Source organism: Panonychus citri, unplaced genomic scaffold (genome assembly GCF_014898815.1).
Source record: "Panonychus citri isolate SS breed McGregor unplaced genomic scaffold, ASM1489881v1 Contig00068, whole genome shotgun sequence".
NCBI lineage: Eukaryota > Metazoa > Arthropoda > Arachnida > Trombidiformes > Tetranychidae > Panonychus > Panonychus citri.
Window position 1 is genome coordinate 106,299 of NW_026515473.1, and position 21,566 is coordinate 127,864.

A 21,566-nucleotide genomic window follows, 5' to 3' on the forward strand; every position below is an offset into this window, starting at 1 on the left:
TAATTTGATTCTTATTTGAGTGACTCTTATTTTCAGAACTTCTCATGTCAGATTGTTCAGGTTTATCGACAGAATATCATCTTTAGTATAAAAGTGACCTAAATTTTCAGCAACAAACTTTTTCGATTGAAAAGATTTGACCAGAATTCTGATAATATCTTCAGAATTTATTATCTACAAACAAATTAGAAATATAATAGAGATAAACTCGAACTTCTTATCGATTAGATTGCGACTTTGATTCGTAAACTTGTATCTAATTAGTAGTTTTTTTCTCAATCTTTCTAATCTTGATTAAAATTTTCTAATTAAAAAGTTGATTTATAATCTTTTTTGTTACTTTTTATTGGTGTGAAATCCTTTTGATTCGGGGAAAAAACTTTTTCAATTAGCATATTATAATTGAAATTATAATCGTATTTAGTTTTTTTTATACTAAATTATGTATTAATATTTTCTCGACGAAAAAGAAATCAAATTAGTTTAATTGTCGACTTGATTAGTTGATGTTTGAAGGTTGATATTTTTCCTTGAGACGAGAATCTGATTGAGATCATAACTACGAGGATTAGCAATCAATGCGCAATTTCAATTGTATAACTTGTGATAGAGTCCGAATATTATTATCACCATGGACACAACGAGATCAAGGGTAGATTCCAATTGATAGTCAAGGTATTTAATCACTTGGTCTGAAAACTGAATTATTAATTAATAATATTCAGGTAAAATCACCCCAGACGCCCTTTTCTCTGACATGATACCGTTGACCATGGGTCAACAACTATTAATAGTTGGAATAACTTAAAATTATTTAATGAGTTTTCAATTTTCTTGGTGAAGAATTAACTTTGATCGAATCAAAATTAATTATTATCCTTCAACTATTGTCGTAATCACGTTATCAGGATACCGGAAAAGGATATTGATAGAAAGATGGACCCAAAATGAAGGATATGATGAAACTTGAAAAAGGAAATGTCAAATATTTCGGATTAAAATAAGATTAATCTGCCGATGGGATTATAATTTTTTTGTACTTTAAATCATCAGACTTGATTCTGATAATTTAATGGACATTATTTATTTAGATATTGTCTAAATTTAGGTCAACACGCGTGTGATCAGGAAACGATTACTTGATGAAACGGTTCAGGTACCATATCGATTGGACAGTTAAACTCATCATTCCTAAACAATATTCAGTCTCAAGTCACATGAAATCACCAAGATGATTCATGTAACCATCAGCATACATTTTAATTGTTCAGAATCTTCCCTTTTCTCTCTCTCTCTCTCTCTCTCTGTTTTTTTTTCACGAATGCTCACTAATTAACCTCCCTTACTCTGTGAGACTCTGAGAACTCATTTAATTTATATCGTAGCAACATTTCAAGAATGATTAGCCAAGAGTAACCATCGGATTGAAGTTAATTGTTCATCATCATCATCATATGAACAATGAACAATCATGGGCACAAAAACTTCCACAGGGAAGTTTAACTTTCTCTCTCACTTATCCCTCCCTCTTCAGGTATCCTTTTGGTCATCAGGTAATAGTTTAGTTAATCAATAGATTAAAAGTGATCTATTGTTTTTCGTTGTTGTTATTGTTTCCTTTTTTCCAAATCAAAGTTAATCAATTGATTTAAAATTTTGTTCCATTCTCTTTGTTAAATGTTACTCATCTCATAAAGTTCCTCACGATAATGATTATGTGTATTACTTTACAATTAAGCTTAATTAGTAAATTGCTCTATGATAAGACATCGATATCACCCTCCCTGTGGTAAACATCGATGGGACCTTTTCCTTTTTATCAATACACCAACAAAGTTACGATCGAAATCAAATCTTGATCCAATTCCGGAAACTCGGTGTCTCTATTGTTCACAACAATTAACTGGGGAAAGGTTTGTTTCAAATGGCCAATCTAATTAACTTATAATAAGATTAACTTATTATGTCTTTATAATCTTGATTCTATCGCTACTTTGGATTAGGATTAAGATTAAATCTTGATAGTTAATTATTTTCTTTGTCTTTCCTTTTATCAACTTAAACTTTTCAATAATTAAGATCAACCAATAAGCTAAAACTTGTTAGTTTATTGATTTTATCGTTAATTGTTTACTTGACTAATAATCGTAGTTCAATGAACTCAATGTTGTCTAATTTATGCTAATTGATATGTACAATTAAATCATTGCTATGATAACTGATTAATTGTAATCAATTTTGCCTGTTAATGGCAATGACTATCAATATTTACCAATGATTAACTTTATTATTGTTTGTGATTGTTTAATTGTTTTCTCAAGTGTTTGGGTTGCAGTTTCGAATCTTAATTGTGATCAAATCAAATTAATTTCTTTGGTTTTACCTTATTTTTGTTTTCTATTAGTGAACACAAATGTAATCCTGATAATCCATACGAAATTTGCTCTGTTCGAGGTTCTAATGGTAATAAAACTTCAACTGGTGTTGGTGATTATGTTATCACCAATAATGATATGATATCGGAAACGGAAAGAGCTGCTCGAAGAGAAAAATGTCGAAAACAATGGCAAATATCTCCTGAGGCTTTAAAGTCAATCTCAAATTCATACCCGAAAGTTAGTAATCCGAGTGCTTCGTCTATTACCTCGAGAGAAGGTCGAGTTGGTGGTGGACAAAATCGTCGAAATCATTTGACCAACGTTAAGCAAAGTGTCGGTCAAAATAATAGTAGTGGTTCTGGTCATAATTCTAATCGTAAATTACCGCCGATTGAACGGTCAGTTGAGAGTCAAAACTTTGACTCGAACAACATTTCAATCTCTCGAACTGAATCTCACCAGAAACGTTCAATCTCAACGAATGAAATTGTCACTGAAAAAAGTAAAGAAATTTCTTCAATTAATTATAATCGAGAAGGAACAGAATCTTCTTGTTCACAAATAATGGAGTCTCAACATCGTGAGGCCACTTTAGGTCGAATCGATGCTTCGGTTAGAGAGGATCATAGTATTTCTTGTGAACCAGAGTGGATCGTAAGTCGACCAACTAAAGCAAAGCCGACAGATAATCTCAAATGGGAAGGGCCTATGGAATTAGAAACAACCTTCAAGTCAACCATTGATTCATCTGCAGCTCAACGTTTAATCGCCTCAAGGCAAGGCGATGGCGAACATGGGACAATTGCATCTCCTATGAACATCGGTGCTGGCGATCCTACAGTTCCTTTTAAAAGACGCCATAGACCCAAGACATCATTGAAACTCGGCGGTGAAGGTTCTTATTCAACGATCAATAGGGAGAGTTACAAAAACTTCGTAGTCGTTGATCAAAGTCGTGAACAATTGGTTCAAGATCGACTTGATGCTTTAGCCCGATCGATGGATGAAAGGCAAAAACTGATGGAACAACAGGGTTCAGGATCAAATCGAAATCAAATTAAGTCAAAATCGAAAAGATCTACAGACATTCAACCAACACCAACACGATCTTCGGCTACCGATCAATATAATCATAAGGTAATTGTAGCAAGTAAATCAAAAGTTTCGAGTGAACAAAAATCTCACCAAACAGAAGTAAATGAACACCAATCAAAAATAATCACGAAGTCAAAGGTTAATCATAATGATGAAAACAATACAACCAAGAAACAAAGTTTTCAGGGAGCAGTTGAAGTTACCAAATCAACTAAATCAAATCAACAGAAAACAATTAAAGACAATGGACAAAATCGTCATGAGAAAATGACAATTGAAAACGAGGGAAAAAATATCAATACAATTGTTGAATCAGATAATCATGCAAATGGAAACGCTGATAAAAGTTCCTATCGAAAAGTTGAAATTAATTCACGAAATGAAAATGGTCATGGGTCACGAAATAAATCACCGATTCCAAGTAAATCAGGGGGAACTGTACCTTTTGCTGTTCCAATTGTGAGGCCAAGTCCGATTCGACCGACATCTTCACTTACATTGAATTGTAAGTTCAAAGGAGATCGAGTAATGTCAACATCGGAAGTTGATTCAAATGAATCGAATAGTAAATCAGATGAAATCAATTCTTCCAATCATTTGATTACCACCAAGGAAAATGTGACGATGGAAAAAGAATCTGAACATAAAAATCGAAAAGATCATTATACAATTTACGAGGAATCATTGAAAGTTGAAAGAGATCGAATGAAAAGTTCCAAGAGTAATCCGGCATTGAACAATATGAATGATCAACAGAATAAAATGAATGAAGATGAAAGAGATCAGATGAAGAGAGAAGATAAAAATGCATCAAAGCAAAAACGAGCTCGAAGTTTACCTCGACATCGAGGTTCACGAGATCGTAATGAGAGTCATTTGAAATTCGATGGTAACATGGATTTTGAAACGACAACTCATCACGATTATCATGACTATCAAGATGGTTCACAGGTTAATGCATATTTTCATGAGAGTCGATCGATTGGTCAACGAAAACCATATCGAGATCTATTTAGAACTTCATCTGAAGCCGAACTAATGACCAGTGTTAAGACAATTCAAGAGAATAGAACAATGAATAAAGCGAATAGTAAATCAACCAATACAATGACAACAACTTATAATTCAGTTTTTCGAAATAAACTTTATTGTCCTGTGATTGATTTAACACCAAAAAATCCGGAATTCCAATATAAAGGTGAAGCTGGTGGTCATCACTTTTTTCAACCTCTTTTCTTTACATCAACTTGAGATTTGTCATCTTTGTCACCTTCGTCACCTTCATCTTCTGGAAGTGGTCGCTTGACACCCTGAGGTTTTTTCTTTTTCTTTTCAAAATATTCCTTCCTTCGAGCTAGATGGATCAACTCTTTCTCCTTTAACAATTCTTTTCCATTGTAATTAAGTGCGTCATTAAGGGTTTTTTCAGCATCTGATTCATATTTAAAAACGGCCAATATACATCCTTTAAAAACTCCTTTCTTTGTTTTCCTCATTAAAAGTGACTCAAGTCTACCAAAGCTTGACATATATGACCATAGTTCATCAAATGACGATTCCAGTGGAAATCCTTTAACATGAAGAGTCTTTTTAATGGCTTCTTCTTTATATTCATCAGTTTTTTCTGGTAATGGAAATTTGGAAGATCTTCGTATCTTGGTACCTTCTTCATCGATTTCAATAAAATCTGAGTTGGTTGATTTAATTGCTTTAACAACTGTATCAGGTTCTTCAGTAATAGCAGCAAGCTTTTTAAAAGTTAATAAAACACTCAATGGAATCCAACCATCATTTTTAACCAATTGTTCTTGCATAAATTTATCTCGAGTCAAATTAAAATCACTAAAGTAATACTTAATTTGATTGGCAATCTTTTCGAAAGGTTTAACCTCCATAGTTGAATTCAATAAAGAAAACACAAACAAATCAAACAGCCAAGAGTCACAAAAGTAATTACAAGAAAATAATCAAAAAAAGAAATTGAAAACCAAACAATTAAAAAGATAAATTAAATGAAACAAAATCTAAAAATAACCAACAATTAATGTGGAGAAAAATCAAAATAAACCAACAGTTGCTAGAGAACAAGCATGTTCTTTGCGCATGCGCAGATCAAAATAGAAAAAAGAACAATCGAAACAGTCGATTAATCGATTCCGATTGTCGTAAATGGGAGAGACTAAGAGAGAGAAAGAGAGAGAGAGAGATAAACTTTTCCATGTTAATTGTATCCAAAGAGTATAGTGAAAGAGACTGCAAGCTATCCGTGCTGAGAGCAAACTGAGCCCGGATGCCACCAGAGGGCGCTTTTTACCATTTCTCTTTCTTTTTCTCTTTCTTTTTTGTAGACTAAGGGCCCTTTCTTTTCTCTTTCTTTTTTTGAGATTAAGGGCCCTTTCTTTTCACTTTCTTTTTCTCAATTTCTCTTTCTTTTCCTCTTTCTTTTCCCTTTCTTTTTACTTTTTTCAGCGGAAAAAAAGTAAACTAAAAAGAAAGGGAAAAAAGAAAGAGAAATGGTAAAAAGCGCCCTCTGGTGGCATCCGGGCTCAGTTTGCTCTCAGCACGGATAGCTTGCTCTCTCTTGCTTCTTACTCTTTGATTGTATCTGTTCAATTGATAAACAATTTAATTATGATTTGGTTTGTTTCTTGTTTAATTCAGTTTTGTCAATCTAATTTGTTTGACAATTAAAAGTGTTTAAGAATTTATCAACAGTGGCAGAGATTGAGAAGAATAGAAAAAGAAAAATTCGATTGTAAAAAAATTCTCTTCTCATTTTTGTTTTGTTTTTGTTTCTAAAAAAACTCTGCCTATCACTAAACTATAACATCTATATTATACTTAACGATTATGGGTTTTTTTAATTGTTTCCGTTCTCGACCTATTATATTACTTTTCATTGCCTCAACTATCACATTGTCAAGTTTTTTAACCTTTTTTCTTATGCCCAATGTGATTAAATCAATTATTGCTAAGGTAAGTCAATCAATCTTTTCTAATTAATCAATTCAACTTTTCTTCTCATTTTCGCTCCTTTTTGTTTTTTTCCTGTTTTCTTGTTGTTGTTTTATTTTCTTTCTCTGGTAGTGGGTGTTTTATCGCTATCATTTGTTTATTACTCTATTTTAATTGTTATTTTACTTTCTCTTGCAGACACTTCCATTAGTTAATAGTTCAACTTCACTCACTTTTGACAAATGGGAAAGTATTCCGATTCCAATTGTGACCAATTTTTACCTTTTTAACATTACTAACCCTGAGGAGGTGATAAAACATGGCCGATCACCAATTGTCCAAGAGCTTGGTAAGTTGATTGTGATATTTTACATTACAATTAGTTATACATTTCTTTCAACGTTTACAGGATTGTTCAATATTTTTGATGTAATCAACGTGTGATTATTAAGTGCATGTAATTGTTTGTTTTGGTTCAACCGAAAACTCATTGATCAGTTCATCCTAGTGCTTACATTAATCGAAGGTAACAAGTTATCAGCTGATAGTGGTTATTAATTTTTCTCTCTTTTAATCACATTATGGTCGTTGTTTTTGTTTTATTCTTTGTTGTTGTTTTGTTCCTCTGTTCAAGGCTGTTGCTTTTATTTCCTTAGTAAGGTGACATTTGCACTTGGATCAACCTAATTTTAACCAAAATACCATCATCCTCGTGTAGATAGACTGTTAATCCATAAACACAAATTTAAATCTAAAAGCAACAACCTTTATTTTAAAACTTTTCTTCTCAACCTCTTCTCTTATTGTCTTTCTAATTGTTTTCATTGATCTCTTTTCTGTTTCATGATAATTTTCAATTCAATCTTATTATTTCTCTTTAAGGTCCCTATGCTTTTGCTGAGTCAAGAAAAAAAGTAGATCTCAGTTGGTCCGAGAATCTTGATATTGTTAATTATGGACAATCCAGGACGTGGAAATTTTTACCTGAACTAACAAATGGATCTTTGGACGATCCTGTTTATCATCTTAACGTTCCTATGGTGGTGAGTTTGTTATCTTAATATTCATATCAAACCTCTGTCTGCACTTTTACAACTAATCCATCATTATCAACAATCATCTTACACAATTCTCACTATTAATTTATTTCTAAAACTGTTGTAGTAACATTCTTTTACCCTTGGGGAAAACAGGGTTTAAAACGACTGTTGCTCACAGAGAAACATAGAAAATGGTAGTCAATTAAATAAGAAGAGATGAAGACAGAGAAACAATTTTCTTTTTGATTGTTGATGACCTCGAATTAATTTTTACTCCTCTCTCTCTCTCTCTCTCTCTCTCTCTCTCTCTCTCTCTCTCTACATTCATCATTATCTAGGTGGAAATGAATAATTTTGTTTACAGAAACGAAATAGATTAATACTTGACTTAACAATCAACTAATTATCCTTTGTATCCTTGTGTGTTTCTCGCAACCACTACTTGTCTCTAATCGTTTTTTCTGTGATAATCATTATTCCCTTATTTTCCTACTTTCTTTTTAATCTACTAATAGATTTTATTTAATATTCTTTTATTATTATTGCAATTGTAAAATTCTATTATTTATTCTGATTTAATCCATCGTTTCATCATCACTTAGCATTTTGACACATTGAATTAATTCAAGTCTCAAATTATTTTAGAGACTTTTTCATTCTTGATAACTTGTTGATAAGTTTGTCTCCATTTTATATCAAATTGATTGCAGTAAACAAACCGATTGCATCATGTTATCAACTGACCATGATCATTGATGTTAATCTAAAAATGATGAAATTACCTAATTTTTTACGCCAGCTGATATTTCTTTGGCTGATGCCAATCAAATTAAGAATTGAAAATAGATTAACATTTTTAACTCATAATTTCATTTACATCTTAATTTTAATTGCCCTAATTATTAAATAATTAATGTTTTTCTTTTCTGGTAATTTTGCACATTGATGATTAATTTTAATCATAATTCGCTATTTATTATTAATTATCTATTGTAAAAATAATTCCCTATGAGTAGGTAAATACATCTACATGTACATCTAGATGATAAGTAAATCAACAAACGATTGTTGTAAGAGGGTCAATAAGGTTGACAATTTAAGCAGTAGGTCAAAATTTTACTTATTTCTAGTAAGTAAAAGTAATTCAGTTGATTGTTACAATCGTAATTATTTCTTACCTTGTTTATTTTCCTTGTTTGGTTTCCTTGTTCAATTAAGTTCGATGCCGTGATTACCTTATTTGTAATTCTAGTAACTTTCCTGGTGAATCAATTAAATAGATTGATACGTGTATTGGCTCAATTACCTACCGGAGAAAGTTATTATTATTTTTCGATTAATATTACTTATTTTAGCGAATACAATATTTTCTATTGAATTTTATTAAAAAAAGATCTTTGGAAATTGCTGTAAGAATAACCTTAAAAAGATCACCAGAGAATTGGGTTAACTTCCGCAATCGAAGTAATTAACTGTGTGATTATCATCATAAACAATTAATAAGACTAATTGAGATTAAGAGGCTGCTAGTTTTGTATTAACTTAATACCTCCTCTGATTAAGTTGAATATTAGCAATATTTAACATTAGATTATCTTTGTTAAATCAGCATTTATTGAACAGCAATTAAGCTTTTCCACTCATTAAGCTTTTTTCTAGATTTTATTAATATTGTTATCAAATTTTCGTTATTTTTCACAATTCTGATTTTGTAAGAACCTTGAAATTTAACGGGAACACGATTACATCAGTTATAAATATTACATGGTTACATGATTTGTTTGATCTATCTGATAGATTATCCTACAATAATATTTATCCTATTTCCAGGTAACTTGATAACTTAAATTATTCTCCAGAAATAGATACCGTTCATCTATGAAGTACAAAATATTTTGTTTATAGAATTGAACAATTGAAATTCGATACGTTTATCATTCAGTATCATTTTCACATGATTATTAATGTCAGATTATCTTCATACTTTGAGGTGTTGATTGATTCAATTTCACAACATTTGGTTACCTGAGTTTATTAACATAAATGAACTGAACTTTACATCAGTTACATTTAACGTAGTTTTATCATTCAACTCATTTTACCCTAATCTTCATCTTAATATTAATCTTAACGACTTATGTATATAAATTATGAAGCAATTTCACTTCTAGAACTAAAAACTAGGATTAAAAAGTAAATCTATTAATAGATCAACATATTGGAAAACTATTACTAGTCTTCTGTTAACTTAATTAAAGATCTTATTGAGATTTAATTGACTCAATATTGATTTTAGTTATTAAATTGATTAACATCAATATTTGATTGTTTCGTTTCTTTTAAATAGAAATGTTGAATTTTCAGTTTTCCTGTGAATTGGTTGTATGATGATTGATTTAGTTGTTGTGTCATTATATTATCTTATCATCACTTGTCAAGACAGACATTTTTTTGCATAAATTTACTTGAATCTGATTGTCTAAGGTTAACCAAGGTAACGCTCATTAATTAATCTAATTACTGTTAAGACTTTTGAAGTATTAGGAAACAATTTCGACAAACAGGAACTCTTATGCTAATTATAGTGATAGTGACAACTGTAATCTTTGTAACCTAATGTTTGCTACTGATACTTGTTTGCATAAATAAAAATAACAGTTACTTTCTCCTAACTTTTTCCTATTTGGCTCATCTAATTGTTGTTGTTTTGAAAAATTTGATGACTAATTGAGAAACTGAGCTGTAGTATTAAATAGTTGAGAAGTTGATTAAACGTTTTATTGACTAATCTGTTTGATTCAATGCGAGAATCTTATTGATAACTCATGATTTTTGGCGAATTGTAAACAATATTGCATTAATTATTGTTATATAATGTAATTTGATTGAATTTTTGTTTTAATTGAGTTTTCATCCACCTTTGTCTTTTAGGCGGCTGGCTCAACTGTCCATGGTCGTATCTTCACTGCCATGGCTTTGAATGGAGTGATAAAGGCTACTAATAGTCATCTAGTTGCTAAACACACTGTCAATGAATTACTTTTCACTGGCTACGAGGACTCATTGATTACCTTCGCTCGAACCTTGGGAATGGATGTTCCATACGATAAATTTGGCTGGTTTTATGGTAGAAATGGTACAGTTTCTGATGGTACATTTGGTATCTACACTGGTGCTTTGAGTCTTGATCGTTTCGACACAATGTACTCTTGGAATAACCATACTACGCTACCACTTTGGTGGGGCGACGAATGTAACTCCCTGGCGGGTGTTTCAGCATCAGATTTTCAAATACCCTTGCAAAAATTTCCAGCCTCTTCCATTAAATTATTTGTCGGTGATACTTGTCGCTCTCTCGAGCTTCCCTTCGAGAGACAGGTTATCAAATATGGAGTAAAATCATTCAGATATTCAGCTGATTCTGGTTTATTCAATTACTCAATCAAAAGCAATCGATGCTACTGTAACAATAATGCGTAAGTATTTTTATTCTTTTTTTAATTCCAATTATATTATAAATCATATTATTTAGTTGAATTTACAAAGATCAACAATTCACGTGAAAATTTTCAATATCGAGACTTGGCTGCTATAAAATGTTCAATTTAATCATCGTAGCTCTACAATAAGTAATAAGCAATGACCAATGTCCACTTGGAATTTAACCTTCACACGAAAATTTTATTACAGAATTTAATTCATTAGACAAATAATTATTTTTTCTATTTATCCTAAATGTCATGGTCAACAAAAAGCAAACGAATGACATTGGTTTTAAGAATGTCAATCAAAATTTTTATCCTTTCAACGAACCAACAATTCAAATTGATTTTTATTAATATTTTCAATATTATATCACATTCCAACTAATCCAACTAATAAATCAACAAATCTTAATTACATGTGATCAAATCTCACTTGATCCATATGGATTAGTTTTAAATCTCATTGATTTTTGTTTCTTTTTCATAATAATAATAGATGTCCACCTGATGGTGTCGCTGATATATCACCATGTACCCATGGGTCACCCGCTGCAATGTCTCTGCCTCATTTCTTATTCGGAGATGCATCTCTCTTTGAACGTGTTCATGGTCTTCAACCAGATATAAATAAACATGAATTTTACATGGATGTTGAACCGGTAGGAATCAGACTTTAGTGTTTATAGAGAGAGAAAGAGAAAGAGAGAGAAATACAATTAATCAATCGACATGAGAAAGTACCTAAAAGATAGGTTAGCTTAATTACTACAAATAGAATCACATTAATTGTGTATAACCTAATTTTATAATTGATTGTTTTTTATCACATTGATTAAGTTTAATCTCAAGTTTTGTTAAAGTAGTGTTTCTAGTGCCTCAAAGTTAATTGTGTTGATTGTGTAGTCAACTTTTGTTTTAATTAGCACATAAGCATTTAGAAATTAAATAGGCTTAATTGTTGAGACAAAGAAATCAGATTACTTTTATCGTGAGAAAAAAAAATCATTGGAAAAGATTCAACGTGGTGATAGTTTAATGATTCTCAATACATTTGATTGATCTTTTGTCTGGATAAACCTTAGAATCAGAATACAATCAGGTAACATAATCTGCTGTTTATCAACTGTTGATTTTCACAAAATTAACAATATCAAGTTGATCATGTGGACAATTGAAATTTGATCAAGCAAATTAACTATCAGATTCGAATCGGATCATCATAGTTAATTAATATTTTGATATCCAGAATAAACCGGTCTCTTAATTATATAGATTTTCTTAGTATTAACAATTTGATTCTAGTTTGATAATCAGAATTCGATATAATTATCATTCAGATTTAATTAAAATAAATTAACTAATTCTTTTCTTATTGGCCTCGGTTAAAGAAATCATTTCTAATGGATAAAATTTTATTCTTTTTCTTTTCCTTGTTTATGATTAACTAATCGTCGATTAACTGAAAGAAAAGAAATTCATTTAAATATTAAATTAATTATCATTCTTATATTTTTTTTCCAACAGACTCTTGGTGTTCCCACCAAAGTAAAGGTAACAATGCAAATCAACGTTCTATTGGAAAAAGATGAACTACTTAATTACGCCAAGGACTTAGCATTTGACAAAACTTACGTTCCAATGATCTGGTTTAGTGCTGTGAGTTGAAAGAGATTCTGAATTGATCATAATTGATTACTGACCGTCTTTTTGTTTCATATACTTTTCCTCAGGGAGCTGAACTGGATGAATCTATGGCTGGTCAATTGCGACTTTTGCAAAATCTTGGTCTCATTCTCAATATTTTCGCGTCCCTACAAGCGACAGTTGTTATTATCTTACTTTCCATAACGCTGATTTTTTATCGATCTCAATTATGTTCCTCAGAGAAACATCACCTGGTAATTCATTGCAATCATGATATTTCCTCAATACAAGTCAAACACGTTATCCATTCCAACAAGTTCTAAGACTAATCTTAAACTCTAATTTTTTTTTCATATTATCTCATTTTTCTTAGGTGCCAACCGAAGACGAAGATTCAAACGATAGTTAAATTTACATAAATTCACGGCAATCAATTAATTACTTTTTTTTCATAAATATGATCCCATCATCATCATCATCATCATCATCATCATTAACTAATCATGATGAATTGATAAAAAAAACAAATCGTGTTCAAAAGTCTTTCAATCATCATCCTCATCATCATTTTCACCCAAAGATTTTGCAATTTTCAATTGAATCCATTGTGCTGATTCTTGTATTCCTAAAATCCGAATTACTTTATACAAAAATTCCTATCTTTGTTACCTGTGGTTTCTTAATTGTAATTAAATTTACAAACTATTTCCTACATCGAAGTACTAATTGATAAATATGGATACGAATATTTATATTTTTGTTTTCGAAAGAAAAAATCCTTTTATATCTTAGTCATTACCAAGAAATTATTAAATTTGATTTCAATATTTTTATTAATGAAAATCCAAAATGATCTCAATTTACTCATCCCAACCATCAATGAAACAACACTTTCACTTTATTATTAATAACAATTTAGATCAACGTCTAATTCAATTGTTTTTCCCCATCACTGATAAGCAATCTAATTACTTTCTCCTAGTTTTTTTTAATTAATCGATTGTTAATCAGCCAAGATAAAAGCAAAAACGTTAAACAAACGGGGATTTATTTTCCCACTGACAATCAGTGAAAATCAACATTACAGTTACAATCATTATAAGTTGTCCAACGAGTTTTTATTTGATTGCTTAATTTAATTTCTCCTCGTAGTAAACTAATTGTGTGAAAGAAACTCAAATCATTATCCTCGTTTGTTTACCTACGGCAACTTAAAGAGGAAAACAAAACAAAAAGGTTGATCAATAATCCCAAGTGTCGATCCTGTTGGTACAAACTAATATTATGTTAACAAATTGTTTCTAATTGTGTATAAATTGTTACTCTAAATCTAATAGATAGAAAATTATACTAAACCTAATGAATACTTTTTGGATAATCAACTTGTTGAATTTATTTTTCTTGTCAACATATGTAATTTATACCTTGTTTTCATCATCATCATCATCAAGTGAACATGTTAATCTAAATGATGTCGACTATGGTGATAGTCCAGAGATAATTGAATCTCGTGGATTTAATTGTGAAACTCATAAAATTGTTACAAGTGATGGTTATATTCTTACCATGTTTAGGATTGTTAATCCATTGATATTTTCTAATCTTAATGATACTGATAAGTTAACCTCAGGTAAACCAGTTCTCCTTCAAAGTGGTTTGTTTGGTTCTTCAGATGATTTTATAATTAATTCACCTGATGGTTACATTGATCAATCTTTTCTTAAATTTCGCCAATCGTATCAGTCTGTTGACTACAAGAAAAGTGGCCGAAATTTGGGCTTTCTACTTGCTAACCTTGGGTACGATGTTTGGTTAACTAATTTCCGTGGAAATTACTATTCACGTAATCATACAACTTTCGATCCTAATTCATCAGGTACCTTGAAATTCATGTGATATTTTTCCAAATAATTTATCAACTTTTCCTTTCTCTTCAGAATTTTGGTCAACCGGTTATGATGAGATGGCAACAATTGACTTACCAATGACGATTGATTACATTCTAGCAAAGACTAAAAAAGGTTATAATCCAATTAGTTAACAGTAATTACAATCAGTTCGCAATTGTTTTCATTCAATTTTCTTCAAATTTTCAATTCGTCAACAAAAACTTCTGACATCTATTGTTGGAATAAAAGACTAATATAGTTTTATATTCGATCGCTAGGTGGCAGCGCGTTTTTCGCATTAATTGTTTATCAAAACTTTTTGAATTTCGTTGGTGTTTTTTGTTTGCAATTAAAACGAACTAAATAATTGATTTATCTTTTCTCAAATTTAGAAAATGTTGGTTATGTTGGAATGTCTCGAGGATCGGCTATTATGTTTGCACTTTTATCAGAGAAAACTGAATATTCTAAGAAAGTTAAGCCTTTTATCGCCATGGCTCCAGCCGTTTATGTTAAAAGAAAAAGTCGAAGTTATTTGAGAACATTTTTCGAACTGAGTTACCTTTCATCATATTTACTTTCCAATCCAAGTGAATGTTTCGGCCGTGGTTTTGCAAAATCTATACTCACAATTTGCTCTTATCCAATGGTCGACGTTCTCTGTTTAATGGCACGACAACCATTTAGACTAATGTCAAGTAATCAAGTTAATTCATCTCGAGTAGCGATCTACTTTACTCATTACCCTGCAGGATCACCTTGTTGGGATATAATTCATTTCAATCAGGTTGGATCATCCAATCAATTTCGTAAACTTGATTTTGGTCCAACAAAAAATGCCGTCAAATACGGTCAACCCGAACCTCCGATCTACCAATTAGAGAAAATTAATTCTCATCATATTTTCATAATCAGTTCAACTGGAGATACGGTTATTCATCATGATAATGTCGTTAGATTAGTTGAACATCTTAAAGGTTTGTATACAGATCGATGCACTTTTCAATGGATTATTGTCTAAGATCATCTCTATCTTAATCTATAGTTAAACCCAAGGAATGGATTCTAGTAAATGGAACAGATTTCAATCATAGTCATTTCATTCACTCAATAGATGCTGGAGTAAAGATTTACAAGGAAATCGCTCGAATCTTATCCGAGTACTAAAAAGATCATAATATTCGTACAAAGTTATCGATATTTGTATTATTATCGTTTAAATGGACGATTTGGAATCTAATCAATCCATAATATACTTTTATATATTCATCATTTATATGTAACTATTTGTAAATGCGCCGATTTTTCATCAAACTGTATTCAATTAAATTGTTCATAAAATCAATATAAATTAATTGTCAATGTCTAAAGTTTGACCAAGACCAATTTTCTTACTTCCATTTAAATTGATTTACTATTACAATTTATTGACCATCTATCATTCAATTCATCTTGATATTTAATCACCAATTGAATTCTAAGGAGTGAATTGAAATGTTTCAATTGAATTACATGTAATCATGAATATTGAACACAATTCATTTAACTCTTGTGAACTTCAAATAATAAACGAGTACAAATAAAAAATAGTCGTTACAATTATGGATAAGAATTTAATTGTTTTCATCCTTTGTTTCATTGGATTCTCAGGTCATATAGCAATTGTAACAATTAACTTCTTAAAGTTCGAGGTTCAAACTCAAGTTATTTATTTGTTCCCGAAAACGCTTTATATTCCCGAAATTGACTTTTCGATTCCTTCTATAGCACTGATCAATATGAGTGAAATTTATATTCGACATCCAGTCCAAATGTCCAAGTTTTGCCGAAGCGTATTAAGTAAGCCAAAACTTGTGATGAATTCTGTTGACGATTTTTTGAAATATTGTCTTAGCAGTGCAAAAGCTTCGTCAATGGCAACTGAACTTTTATCGCGAATAATTACCGTTGGTGATATTGAAAAGTTCACAATAGAACCGAGAAAATTTATCACCAGTGTAGTAGCGCCAAATAGTGACATAGATTTTCTGGAAACGAATTTGTGTCAATTAAGTCTTTTCTTCAGTGGATACGCTTATTTCGTTCGAATATCTTGTAGAAATAATTCTTTGCCCATGAAGGCAATTGCTCCACTCAATTCAATCGGCAATAATGTTCTGGCTTGTGTTTATCATAATTTCACTTTTCTTATGGTTTTCGATTTACCCAAGCTTATTCACCTATCGAGAGTCGACTGACCCAATACTATCAAATGCCACCGATGTCAAAAGCTACTATAACCAATGGTCGTTTCAATAGATTTAAAACCAAATCATTGCCATCACCTTATCAAACTAATTGTCAGGTTTACAATCGATCAGTACAGTAGTAAAGGTATACTAAAGGCACATTAGGGCGGGGCCTAATATTTTTTTTCTCAGAATGGAATAAAAAGGGGTGGGGAAGATTAAGTGGGAAAATTCAAATATTTTAAAACAAAAATTGGCGCGAAAAGTGTATTAACTTAAAGATGGCTAACAATACATGATGAAATGTTTGAACCTAATGAATATTACAATAAATGAAGATTTCATCATAATGATTTTAAGGACTACCTATAGAATGAAGTACCAAAGGTCGCACTCAGATAAGTCTCTTATTCTTTAATCCTCTTAAGTCGTTTACTTCTGAAATGACTTGGGGATACGCCAAATGATGGTTAATGAACCAGATAAGTTTAAACCTCTAACGTAGCTTCGGGGTGATGATATTCCCTCCAGTAATAACCTTAAGGACAGTAGAGAAGGTTTATGAGGCTCCACCTCATACAATTGAATCAGTATAAATAAAGAGCGATTGTCAATGTTAAAGTCATTCATCCTCAGTCAGTCTTCAAGTTAACATCTCCTTTATTCTCAAAGTGAACTACTTCAACTTCAACAAGTCAACAAGTCAACATGTCTTTTAGAACTGTTACCGCATATTCGTGTTCTTCTGCAAACCTACGGACCAATGATGGGAGGTCAAGAGGAAAGTGATGCTCTAGTGGACTATGTTGTGAGTCTAGGTGAAGTCGATTTGACTCAACCACCTTACAACCCCTCTTATAGTGTCGCCTATGAGTATGCTTCAGAATTCCGTGGTATTCCGGCCGAAATATTTGAAAGGGAAGGTTGGCCTGCTAGTTGGTTAGCTTCACGGTGGCCTGGCGAAGTTCCAAGTGAACCCACACCGATAGAAGGAGGTCCAACACCACATGACTGGCTTTATGTACGACTCATTCGGTGATGAGATACCAGCTGAATATTTTGAGAGGTAGGTTGGCCAGAGGAATTGATTAGGTTCCGAAGACCAAATGAAGAGGTTCCATCTGAAGCTTCGAATGAGGTCTCAACCAGTTCTATTCCGATAGAATATACTCAGCCACCTATTGCCTTTATGAGTACGACTCATTCGGTGATGAGGTACCAGCTGAATATTTTGAAAGGTAGGTTGGCCAGCGGAATTGATTGAATTCCGAAGACCAATCGAAGCTCCGAGATGTTCTACACCAATTGAGCCTACTGAACCAGCAACCTTCCCACCTATCTATCATATAAATTGATAGGATACACTCTATTCGGAGGTTTAGATATAACATCTAGTTATACAAAACTGTATCCGATTGATATGATAAATCAATGAAATAATTAATGAATAAATAAAAATGATAAAAACCAATATTTTCTATACTTACTTATTAATACTCAAGTTGAACCCACAGAGGGAGCATCGAGAGTTTAACATATAAATACAGACACAGACACAAAGAAAAGTCATTCAGTTTTGACCAGTCATCGTGATAAGTTTCATCTATAACGTTTTAAAAATTAGTTAAACTTACATTTTGTGATTATACTTCAATATTTAATTGATCATGAGTTCTAATTATACATCTCCATTATTTTTAGATTTATCATTTGAAGAAATGTGTGAAGATCGTCCTTTTCCTTGTCTTAAGAAAATGCCAAGCGTGGATAAGAATATTTCACGTCCATTCAGAAGAGGAATAAAATTGGAGGCTTTCGTGAATATGTGTCAAGACCATGAAGACTATTCAAAAATGCTAAAAGTGGGTAAATACATAAGCAAGGAGGAATGTCTAGAGGCTCCAAAGTTTCTAGATGATGAAATAAGCTATGTTAAACTTCCACGCTTTTTCACTGAAGGATACAAACCAAGATCCAATCTGTGTCAGCATGAAAAAGAAACACAATATAGAAGAAGGAAAATATAAACCATCTCTTTATAGCCTTAAGCATAACTGCCAAGGCATCTGTAATTGTAAGCCTCTTAAACTAGCCTAGAAGCTATCAAGATTAAAAAATAAAAAAGATTATCATAATCTACTTAAGAGATTAAAAAAAACGTTTCTTTTCTTTTCAAACAAGTTACGCCCACAGCAAAACTATCGTATAAAACCAGAAACAGATACGATTTGACTTCATTCCTCTCTTCGTCCAGTAAACATCATTATATTTCATTCGTTTAGTTTAGTTAAAATCAACAATGACTGTGTTAAGTAAATTTTCTAAGTGTTCTTCTGAAATTGGTGAAGGTTTGGCTGTTTGGGGAGCTTTACCAGACCAATTCAAGAAAGAATCTGTACGATTGGCCTCTTTTTTTCATTCACAACCTTGTTGGACTATAAGTGGGGATTCTTTCGCTGAAGTTGCATCTGATGGATTCTTCTACACGGGTATGGATCGAATTGTTAAATGTGTTTTCTGTGATTTTGTCTACAACTTACCATTACTTCCTGATCTACACTGGGTCGATCACCGACTTGAGAAGCCAGACTGTCCTTTCGTTTGTGGAAAAAGTGTTGGTAATGTAACTCACAAACCAGAATCACTTTCATCTTGTGAAGATGATATGCGTTTAAAACTACTTTCTAAGGCATTCGAAGATGTTGTTTTAACGTTGACATTAGATTCTGATTCTGAAAGTGATTCTGAAGAAGAAATGGATGATAGTAATGATGCTGTTGACTATCCATACCAACAGTTTGGTAGACTTTCCGAGACACCTTCTCCTAAAGATACACTATCTCCAACACCATCTGAATCTTCTTCTGGATTTTCCTACAATTCTGGCCCCAAATTCGGACAACTCCCCGAGACACCTCCACCAAAAGATACACCATCACCTCCGATGACTGAAACGCCTACTGGACTCCCCTGTTATCTTTCAAGTCCATGCCAAAGTACCTCCAGAGGAATGATATCGGTAGACTATAATGAAAAGACTGTTTCTCTCGAGGGTCATTACCGTGCACAAGAAACTCTACGGAGGTCGCAGTTGTTCAGAAGAATGAATGTCTTGGAAAAATCATTAATACGACTTCCTTCTGGAAACATACAGATAAGATCCAGAAACCATTATAGAAAGAGCATTTCTACGGTGAGAGTGATAGATCAACGAGTGGCCTGTTTACCGAGATTGTTTTGTTACGGTTACTTTCCAATAGACAAATTACTTTCATCAGGACCTTTCAAACCTGAGAAATCAGAATATTTTGAAAGAATCAAATCTTTCCTCAACTGGGATTTTGATAAAGTAGTTTCTTCTGATCAACTCGCTAAAGCAGGATTTTACTATCGTGGAATCTATGATATTGTTCATTGTTTTCACTGTGATGGCGCTATACATAACTGGCGTATTGGTGATGACCCTTTTACACTCCATGCTAAGTGTTTCCCTAGCTGCGGTTTCATATTGAAAACTAAGGGACAAGATTTTGTCGCAAGCCAATCAAAATCCTTTACTTGCTAATAACACTAACACAACACATTGTAAAATATAATTTAGAAGCATTTGTTAATAATAAATGAATTTGAAACATAATCGATTTTTTTAATCTTTCTTTAATAGATCGTATTTTTTAGAATATTTAGAAGTGAATGGTGTACATTTTGAATGTTTTGAGCAGTCTTGAAGCCAGTGAAAACAAGTTTACCAGTGTGATGTATCGCTACCTTTTCTCTTGTACCACGCACTGAATAATAAGCAGATGGAAATAGCTCTGGATGATAATCAAATTCACCTGAAGACCTTTCCATGAGCTTCAATAAGTTTATACCAGTACCAATGAATGAACTCGCCACCATATTCACAATTCTTTTTTCCTTGATCTCCAGTGGATTGTATGTCTTTTCACAGAATAGTTTTATCGCATCATCAGCTATTTTTTCTGTTTTAGCACCTACAACGTTTATTTTACCATTTCGAAATATCAAGAGACAGCATCCAAAATCCTTACAGATAGCTCCATTGAACTTTTTCTTGTTGTATTTAACATTATCAAGCACAAACTCTAGAAACTCTAAAACAATAGAAAAATTTAGAGTATAACTTATCACAATGTTAGAAACAACTGGAGATGTACTCGAGTCCATGGTTTTGAGATGAATGAGTTGTTTTGAAAACTAAACTAGGGGTCATAGCACATACGGATTACTTTCTTATCATTAACTTTCAAATTCTTGTTAAACTGGTTAATAAATCTGTTGAAATTTTCCTTTCTATTTCGTGATTTCAAAAAGGAGACACAAAATTCACCGCAAGTCTTTGAAAAAATGTTGTACATCTTCCATTCCAAATGAGTTTCCTGTTTTGAATAAAGGTCTAAACTCTTTGTAAAGGGGTGGTATACCGAATGAATCAAAGTATTCGCAGAATTTTTTATTACATTTGAAAGCTACCCAATGGCTACCTGGCTCAGAGGCTTTATCGTTGTTAACGACTAAGCAAAAAGATGATCTTTTTAGATCAGGGATTTTATCCCGAGGAAAAACACCAATAAAGTCAGAAACCTGTTTTAAACATCTATCAATTTCAAAGTCATACATTTTATTTATTCTTAATTATAATCAGTTGTGACATTTCTTTCAGAATCAATCTCAATCAAATTATCATATTCACAATACAATATGACATCAACAACCTCTTTTAGGGCTTCTTTGAATCTTAAATAAAGTCTCAATGTTCCTCGCTTAATTGGATTTAGATGACCAGCCATACCACATCCATGTGAAAGATCTGGCGCAAAGTTAAAACCAA

General features: G+C 32.0%; 4 protein-coding genes across 4 annotated transcripts; 3 read left to right on the forward strand and 1 right to left on the reverse strand.

The window, feature by feature from the left end:
- Positions 1–1,527: 1,527 nt before the first annotated feature.
- Positions 1,528–4,724, forward strand: LOC128386415 (putative uncharacterized protein DDB_G0282133). The gene is made up of 2 exons (XM_053345447.1): positions 1,528–1,913; positions 2,405–4,724. Exons 1-2 carry the CDS (start codon positions 1,759–1,761, stop codon positions 4,722–4,724), a joined length of 2,475 nt encoding a protein of 824 aa, XP_053201422.1. The 5' UTR covers positions 1,528–1,758.
- On the reverse strand, positions 4,598–5,531 carry LOC128386419 (lupus La protein homolog A-like). Its single transcript, XM_053345451.1, has one exon. The coding sequence runs from the start codon at positions 5,366–5,368 to the stop codon at positions 4,697–4,699; it is 672 nt and encodes a 223-aa protein (XP_053201426.1). The 5' UTR covers positions 5,369–5,531; the 3' UTR covers positions 4,598–4,696.
- A 539-nt stretch (positions 5,532–6,070) lies between these two features.
- On the forward strand, positions 6,071–13,337 carry LOC128386416 (lysosome membrane protein 2-like). Its single transcript, XM_053345448.1, has 8 exons — positions 6,071–6,449; positions 6,627–6,777; positions 7,311–7,471; positions 10,400–10,944; positions 11,450–11,612; positions 12,478–12,609; positions 12,684–12,851; positions 12,971–13,337. Exons 1-8 carry the CDS (start codon positions 6,324–6,326, stop codon positions 13,004–13,006), a joined length of 1,482 nt encoding a protein of 493 aa, XP_053201423.1. The 5' UTR covers positions 6,071–6,323; the 3' UTR covers positions 13,007–13,337.
- A 296-nt stretch (positions 13,338–13,633) lies between these two features.
- LOC128386417 (gastric triacylglycerol lipase-like) lies at positions 13,634–15,841 on the forward strand. The gene is made up of 4 exons (XM_053345449.1): positions 13,634–14,473; positions 14,535–14,618; positions 14,879–15,463; positions 15,532–15,841. Exons 1-4 carry the CDS (start codon positions 13,957–13,959, stop codon positions 15,651–15,653), a joined length of 1,308 nt encoding a protein of 435 aa, XP_053201424.1. The 5' UTR covers positions 13,634–13,956; the 3' UTR covers positions 15,654–15,841.
- Positions 15,842–21,566: the final 5,725 nt, after the last annotated feature.